The sequence below is a fragment of the Chinchilla lanigera genome, unplaced genomic scaffold (genome assembly GCF_000276665.1).
Source record: "Chinchilla lanigera isolate Chin_1 unplaced genomic scaffold, ChiLan1.0 scaffold00085, whole genome shotgun sequence".
Taxonomy (NCBI): domain Eukaryota; kingdom Metazoa; phylum Chordata; class Mammalia; order Rodentia; family Chinchillidae; genus Chinchilla; species Chinchilla lanigera.
The window spans coordinates 4,708,855-4,717,507 of NW_004955486.1; the positions used below are offsets into that span (position 1 = coordinate 4,708,855).

Sequence of the window (8,653 nt, forward strand, 5' to 3'; positions counted from 1 at the left end):
TTTCTTTCTTTCTTCTTTCTTTCTTTCTTTCTTTCTTTCTTTCTTTCTTTCTTTCTTTCCTTTCTTTCTTTCTTTCTTCTTTCGGAGAAGGTCTCCAGCTGGCCTTGAGCTCACTAAGCTCCCCAGGCTGGCCCTAAACTCCTGGTCCTCCTGCCTCAGCTTCTCGGGTGCTGGGATGACAGGAGAGGCCCAGTGTGTGTCTACGTCAAATCAAAGAAAAACCTTTAACCTTCTCTTGGTCTAAAGTAGCCTCCTCAGGCCTGGGGATTTAGCTCAGCGGTACAGTGCCTGCCTGGCAAGCGCAAGATCGTGAGTTCGATTCTCGGTACCGGAAAAAAAAACAACAAAAAAAATAAAGTAACCTCCTCAAGGCCACGGTTCTGGAAGCTGGCGAGGCCTCACATATTGGTACAGTGACACAACTTGGCCTTCTGGAAAGTTCTGCGCCCTCATGGACAAGGCTGCTGCCTGGAGGCCCGGGGCCTGTGCAGCCTCCCGGAGGCGGCTAGTGTAGATGCTAGGAGGAGACCGTCGAGGTCAGGAGGCCCCAGAACGCTGCGGGCCACACTTTGCCATCCTCTGCGTGAAGACTCAGATTTGTTGGTGACAGATTCAGACGCCCAAATCCACTGAGAGCTGGTTGTTGAGGGAAAGTTCTAGAAAGCAGTGACAGGAACATGGCACTGCACCAGACTCGCCAGAGCGACAGCCCTGGCCCGAGCTGCCTTTGGGAAACTCGGCAGCGTTTACGAGAACTGGCCCTCTCCTTCGGAGCCTGACGGGTGCCCAGGGGCCACACGGTCATCCACAACTGTCTCCCATCAGGCCTGGACTTCCCGCCCTGATACCTGAGGGATGCTGCGGACCACAAGCCCCTGTGGAGGCAGGAGGTGGAGCAGGACAAGCAGACGGAGAAAGTAGACAGAGCAAGGACAACCACGTCAAAATAGCCGAAAACCAGTGGACAAAGGTCACCCTACCCCCATGACCTCCAAGCATGTGCAAACCCGGAAATACACAGCCCTGGCCTGCACCCAACTTCCTCTGCAGTCTTAACCCCTCCTAGTGGGCGGTGGGCGCCCTGACACTTCCTCTAAAAACCCTCCCCTTCCAATGTGTGGGCGGAGTCAGGCACCTCATTGGGCCATGACGCCTGTCCATCCCCATGGAGACCCGCCCACAGTCCCAGGACCTTAAGAGGTCCAGTGCTGCCCCCTAGCGGGAGCGGTGATTTCCCCCAATCCTCCCTCGCTGCCAAGTGCACTAAAGGTCTTGCTCGATTCTTTGTTCAGAAACAACTCCCTGAGACCCCCCATCCAACACACTGTGATGACTGGGAATCTCTTTCCTGATCCACTCTTTTCCTTGGTCATCTCTTTTTTCTCGTTGGAACCCTGGCTTACCCACCAGTGAGCCACATCCCCAGCCCTTTTTATTTGTTTTGTTTTGGTTTTGAAACAGGGTCTCACTAAATTCCCAGGCTGATCCTCCTGCCTCAGCCTCCCAAGCAGCTGGGGCTGCAGCCATGCACCACCGTGCCGGCCCTCCCTCATCACCCGTCATCTGACTGCCGAGGGGGGCAGCCGCAAGTTCCCAGCCTTGGATCTTACCTGTTGGCTGAAGGTCACGTTTCTTCTCCTGCTAGCTTCGGGGCCGCCTCCCCCGGCAGCATCGGGGAGAGCCAAGGTTTGGGGTCTCTTCAAGATCCCGGACGCCCGCGGCTTGGGGGCGTCCAGGGAACCCACCCTCAGCACGTCCGCATCGCCAGAGGCCAGGCTGCTGTCCCTCCTGTCCAGTAGCCCCCGGTCCTGGCGGTAGAAGCCATCGGGGGCCCGCGGGAAGCTGACGCTCATGGCCTGGCGGGGGACGCTGGCGGGCAGGGCCAGGTAGTGGTCCTGGGCCCCCGTGAAGCAGTCGATGAGCACGCTGTCGATGTGGGAGGTGCCGAAGGAGGACGCGAACTCGCTGATGCCCGTCAGGGAGCTGTCCCTGCTGAGGAAGCTGCCGTACTTGGGCGTGAGCGGGCTGGGCGGGGAGAGCGGGGAGGAGAGGCCGGCGCCCAGGCCGGCGCCCGTCGGGGCAGGGAGCGCGCGGCCCGCGCCCTCCTCCTGCAGGCCGGGCGGGGACGGCGGCAGCGGCAGGCTGGGGCTCTTCATGCTCGGCCTCTTGTCGCCCGGGGGCCGCAGCGGCCGCTCGGGGATGCTGACCAGCGTCAGCACGGTGGTGACGCTGAGCGTGACGGCGGTGAAGATGTAGATGACGCGGAGCTGGCCTCCCAGCGCCCTCCCGAAGGCGGTTCTGTCCCAGTGGATCCCGCCGACCACGTAGCCGAAGCCTCCTCCCAGACCTGCGGAGAGACGGGTGTGGGCGCCCGGGGCGGCAGGGGCGCCCGCGGGGGGCGGCTCTGCTCCTGCGACTGGCGCCGCGGGCTCGGCCGGGGGGACGCGGCGCCTGGCCGGCTGAGCCCCCACGGATGAGCACGGGGACGCGGACCTGCCAGGCGCGCCTGGCCCTCGGTCCGCGCTGGCTTTGGCACGGCGGCCCTGACGCCGAAAGGCCCACGCGCTCAGCAGGAGGTCGTCCCGGAGGGACTGGGACCATCGCCTGCACGAGCCCCGAGAATCACGGAGCCGCGTGCGTCGGGGGAAACTGAGGCGGGACGCGGGGTGGGGACAGGTGCGCCACGGGAGACAAGGACGTTCTGACACCGTCACCCTCGCCCCGGCTGCTTCCTCCCTGGTCCCCGTCAGTCCCCTCGGAGTCCCCGCAGCCACTGGGACAGACAGGTGACGGCGCCGACCGCCACCCCTGCCGGCACGGCTGTGCGGGGCCAGGGCCGCCCTGCCCAGGGCCTGACCTTGACGGGGACCCTTCTCAGGCTCTGCTGTTACACGCCGGCATGCCCCCGTGTGCACACATGCACGCCCGCACACACCCACACACACTGCCTCCTGCCGGCCCTGTGCTTGTGAACCCCGATTCACGCCCGTGCCGGGCGGTGTTCTGCGGTCACCAGGGGACGGAGCAGCAGAGGGTCCGAGTGGGCTGAGCCTCACGGCCCCCACGCAGGTCCCGGGCAGTGCTCAGCTTGCTCCTTCTGGCTTTTGTGCCGCAACATTGTGTGGTCTGTGCGGGCCGCGCATTCTGTGTGTTTGCGCGTTTGCGCTGTTCGCCCTGCTTCAGGGCCCACAGTGCGTGCTGAGGTTCCAGCTGCGCTCCTCGGGTGAGACGCTGGCGACGTGGCCAGCAGAGGGAGTGTGTGAGAGAGAGCTTCCCCTGGGCCAGCCACGGCTGCGGGCCCTGAGTTGAACAGTAGAGGCGGCTGTCTGCTAAATAAAGCATCTTCGAGCCAGGCACGGTGGTGAGGGTTGTAATCTCAGTACTTGGGAGGCTGAGACAGGAGGATCACGAGTTAGAGTCCAGGCTGGACAATTGAATGATCTAGTGAGAGATCCTGTCTTCAAATAAAAAGGGCTGGGATGTAGCTCAGTGTGAAGGCTCTGGCTTCAACCACCAGGACCATAAAAAGCAAAAAAGTCTTTAAATGGAAACACAAGGTTCTCTATTGATGGGTTTGATAAAAACATCATGACCAGAGGTTCCTGAACCCAGCCCTGTGTTTCTTTTCTCCTCAGAACAAGGGACTCATTTATTAATTCAGCGTTCGTGTTGATGTCTTAGAATACAACTACTGCGAGTAATGAGATTCAACTCCATATAAACATTTATATTTACAGATCTGTATTTAAATACAATGGAGCTGTAGAGAGTCCTCACGGCCCAGGAAGTTTGTGTTTGTATCCCATGGAAAAGTTATTGGAATTCTAACAAGTTAATTCTAATCTACCACTTGCAGTGCAACCCATGGCGAGAATAAAGACACTAATGTGTATTTATAGTTATGGGGAGCCAAGGGGTCCTAAGTCCAGCCACAACGATGGCCATGTGGAACAAAGGCCTCCGCCCAGGGCCAGACCCGGGTTTTATTCATTCGTGAAGAAGGGAGTGGCTGGCCAGGCGTGGTGGTGCACGCCTGTAATCCTAGCACTTGGGAGGCTGAGGCAGGAGGATCGTTGCAAGTTCGAGACCAGCCTAGGCTACAAAGTGAGCTCAAGGCCAGTTTGAACTGCATAGTGAAACCCTGTCTCAAAAAAGAAAAAGAAGGGAGTGGCTTGAGGATGAGTGACTGTGAGAACCCTGGGAAGGGCTAGGTAGCAGGCCTGAAATCACCTCTGCAATGCAGAGAGAAGGATATGCAGAAGAGTAATCTGCATAACACAATTGAGATAGTAGCTAATGTTCTGGGGTCAGTGTTTCAGCTCTGATGTGTAATCTTTCAAGTCCCAGGAAGTCACAACCTCTCTTTCCCCCTCTCCCCCCCCCACCAGGAATCAAACTCATGACCTTGCGCTTGCCAGGCAGGCAGTGTGGCGCTGAGCTAAATCCCCAGCCCCCACAGCCTCTGCCTTGTGGCTCGATCCCAACCCACAGCGTGGAGCACCAGCTCACACATCCCACCTCATCCTGGCTCATTTGTGGGAACAACAGGGGTCCAGGGAAACACGCCTGCCATCTCCAAAGACTACCATCAGCACCTAGGCTAGACCGATATGCATTGCTTAAAGCCAATCGAGGGGATAAGGCAAAGTCCTAGCCCGCTCTGTACACATCAATACATGGAAATAGGGTCAGGCTCAGATGAAATGGAGACAACTGCTCTTCCTTCAAAGAAAGTCACCCAGCCGGGCGTGGTGCCGCACACCTGTAATCCCAGCACTTGGGAGGCTGAGGCAGGAGGATCGTTCCTAATTCAAGGCCAGCCTGGGCTACAAAGTGAGCTCAAGGCCAGCCTGAACTACATAGCGAGAGCCTGTCTCAAAAACAAACAAACAAACAAAGAAAGTCGCGCAGGTGGTCCTGCACAGGGAACCTCTGTTCACACACTTCATTTATTCCTCAATTCTGGGGAAGACGGTTGCGCCATGTGCACCACCCTATGCAGATTTCGAGAACGGAAGCAAACGTTTACCAAATGCTTCTGTTCGTGAACCAAATTGTTTGTGAACTGAAGTGTGTATACCGTACACACATACAGTGGACGCTGTTCTTCCGGTTCTACATCCTCAGACTAAACATATTCAGAAAATTTGTGTCCACTTTGAACACGTACAGACTTTCCTCCCTTGTCTCAAGTCCCAAAACAATACAGTAAAACAACTTTTTACGTACCATGTGCACTGTATTAAGTAACATAAGTTACTTAATAAGTAACTTAATAAGTAACCTAGAGGTTAATTAAAGTACTGTACATGGACCGATGTGTCTAGGTTACATGTACGTACTGGGCCTTTTCTTTCTTTCTCTGTTTTTTGTTTGTTTGTTTGTTTTTCTGGTACTGGGAATCGAACTCGCGACTTCGCACTTGCCGGGCAGGCGCTGTGCCGCTGAGCTAAATCCCCAGCTCGTCCTCTGTTTTTTTGAGACAGGGTCTCACTATTCAAGGGCTGGCCTTGCAGCCACTGTGTATTCCAGGCTGGCCTCAAACTCACAGCAATCCTCCTGCCTCAGCCTCCTGAGTGGTGGGAGCACTGCCATAACCGGTTTGGGCCATTTAAATAAAGGAGCTGGGCATCTGTAGATTTTGGTATTTGCAGGAAGTCCTCGAACCTATGTCCCACAGACACGGAGGCACGGCTAGACACACTCATTACACATGCGTGTTTACCCGCACCGGACGTTACTGTGTTTGGGATATATTTTTCAATCACTTTTATGTTTATATATTTGAATTTCATTCATCAATTTATTTATTTATCTAATAGTACTGGGCATTGAACCTGCAATGTCTACAGTGAGCTACATCTTCAGCCCTTTAAAAAAATAATTTCAGTTGGAGACAAGGTCTCACTGAGTCATTAAGCTGCCCAGGCTGACTGGGCTCAGACTTGCAACCCTCCTTCCTCAGCCTCCCGAAAGGGCTGGGGTTACAGGCCTGTGCTACCACACCGGCTCTATTGACTTAGTTTTTGGGTCAAGGAGGGGCCCCCAGTGCACGCATCCGACAAGTACAGCCCCGCAGCCTCGCCTGGGGGTCACTCACCCGCCAGGAGGGCGTGGATGTTCAGGCCGCGGTCCTGGTCCGCAGGCCCGCACACGTCCATCATGTAGGCGTGGCTGGGGTTGTCGGCCGAGTCCGCGCTGAAGTCCATCAGCACCACGCCGCACACGGTCAGCAGGATGCCCCACTTGTGGCTGGCGGCTGTGTCAGCCAGGGCTGCGCCGATGTCCCTGCCATTCAGCAGGAGCGAGAGGCCCAGCAGCGCCCCTGGAAGCAGAGAGGTGGGGTCACCGAGACCTTGCGGGCCAGGGTCCCCCACGGTCCACTGCCTGCGTCTAGAATCCGGGGACTCAGAATAAGTCGTGCTGTGACCCAGCTTGGCACAGAACCCGCAGGAGGGGTCACCGTGGGGTGGGGGCGACCTTCAGCCCACAGACAGGAAGGAGGCCCACTTATTAAATCCGCAGTGCCGGGGACTAGACTCAGGGCCTCTGCACTGAGCTGTGTCTCTTGCACTTCTTTTTGTCTTTTTGTTTTGAGACAGGGTCTTGCTAATTCACCAAGTTGCCCAGGCTGGGCTCAAACTTGGGATGTTCCTGCCTCAGCCTCTTCAGAGTACTGAGATCACAAGCATGTGCCAGATGCCCAGCTTCACAAAGTGATTTAATCTCAGGGTTGACTCAAGCTAAGGTTGGGGGCTCATTTGCTACCCCAAACCTGAAGGCCTGGAGTTAACAGGGCACCTGCTCTAGTCAAGACTTTTTAAAAAAGATTTTCATAAAAGGAAGTAGTTGAGGTTTTCTTTTCTTTCATTCCCCTTTCTGTCTTTCCTTCCTTCCTTCCTTCCTTCCTTCCTTCCTTCCTTCCTTCCTTCCTTCCTTCCTTCCTTTCTTCCTTTCTTCCCCTCCCTCTCCCTCCTTCCCCCCCCCTTTCTACCTGCCTATTGTCTTTTTCTTGTTTTGCATTTTATGTCCATGCCAAAACAGACCTATCGCCAGGACAAGAATGAAAGGGCGTCTCCTTCCAAACCTTGAGGTACACCGGTCACTCCAAGCACCCAACAGAGGCTGCAGCAGGAACCCTGAAACAGAGCAGGCCAGGGTCACTGTGGGGTCCCCGGGCACCCAGGGACACACAACAGCCTCGCCGCACCCCGAGGCTCCAGCCCGCCTCGGCCCCAGTGCCTCGAAAGCTTAAGGCTCTGAGAGGGTTCAGAGGCAGCGACAAAACAGAGCCCCTCAGCATTTTTTCGGCTTTTCCTCTTGTACACTAAAGGCACTAAACAGCCACGACCCGCCTGGGGAATTCACGAAATTCTAAGTCCTCAGGGAGCCAAACCCCACCGAGCTCTGTTGCTTGGATTCTCTGATGACAGCGTGGCCCGAGACCGCACAGTCCTTGGGGCGGCTCGGTTTTTGTTCTGTTGCCCGTTTTAGATAAAAGAACTTAAAATACAGGGAAAGGGTCACACCTGTTTTCCCACAGCCCCATGCTGACTAGGGGACCTGAACCCTTTTTTCTCCCTTGTCCTCAGGGAAGCTTCCAGAAACATCTGGAATCTTCCAGAAGCTTCTGGAATGTTCCAGAGTCTTCCAGGCCATATGTCTAGGGCTGAGCTGGGGCTCACCGAGGATGGGGCTGATGAACCACACCAGGCTGTAGAGCTGGTCGGGCAGGCCCATCTGCAGCAGCACTGGTGTCACATACGCCGTCTCCATGGCATAGCTGAACTCGATGCCGAACAGGACGCAGCCGTTGAAGAGCAGCTCCCGGAAGGACCTCTGGGGGTGCAGGTCCTCAAAGTCCACCCGCTCAATGGGACAGGGGGTGTTGGGAGGTGGGGGCGGGGAGGGCCGGATGCACTTCCTCCTCTTAGGGTGGCGTTTGAAGTTGTTGGCCCGGTGGCTGATGTGACGGGTCACCGAGCCTGCGTAGGCCGAGACCTGCGACCTCCAGAAGTCCTGGGGAGCCACGCCGCCGGGCAAGAGTGCCTCTCCCGGAGGGGTGCCGCTGGCCGGGGGGATCATGGCGGGGGGCGCTGCTGGGCGTCCCTGCAAGGAAGGCCGGGGAGGGCCACAGTTACTCTGCCAGGGCCTGCACTGCCACAGGGCCCAGGCCCGGCCCTCCCGGCACCCTCCTTCCCCGGGAAGAGCTGAGGTGACCAGGTCTGCCGCCCCTCAGACACGCAAGGACACCACAGCAGGTGCAGTCTCCCAGCTTGGGGAGCAGAGCCGGGTGCCCGGTCCCCACTAGACCTCGGGGTGGGGGACACAGCCACCGCCCAACAGCTACTCACAGGCCCAGGACGGCCGGAAGCCCATTTCTAGATTCCAGGGCCCGACATGGCGGACACCACGCAAGGGACAGGGCACCCTGATGGGTCGCTCACGGGGAGGGGACAGCCCTCCCCTCACAGACGGACAGTCAAGGCTGAACGCTGGTCCCTAACCCTTGTATTTACCCCTCTGCAGGAGACCCAAGTCTTTTCTCTTTTTCTCTTTCTGCCTTTCTCTCTGTCTTTCCCCCTTCTTTTTCTTTCTTTTTCTTTCTTTCTTTCTTTCTTTCTTTCTTTCTTTCTTTCTTTCTTTCTTTCTT

At 56.8% G+C, this 8,653-nt stretch overlaps 1 protein-coding gene across 1 annotated transcript in view; it reads right to left on the bottom strand.

Moving 5' to 3' along the window:
- Slc45a1 (solute carrier family 45, member 1) overlaps window positions 1-8,653 on the bottom strand; it is a gene marked incomplete in the record, with an annotated part of 30,120 nt that overhangs the window by 6,966 nt on the left and 14,501 nt on the right. Inside the window, 4 exon segments of the mRNA XM_013504132.1 lie at window positions 1,611-2,347; window positions 6,101-6,325; window positions 7,047-7,139; window positions 7,686-8,109. Coding sequence (XP_013359586.1) covers window positions 1,611-2,347; window positions 6,101-6,325; window positions 7,047-7,139; window positions 7,686-8,085 — 1,455 coding nt within the window.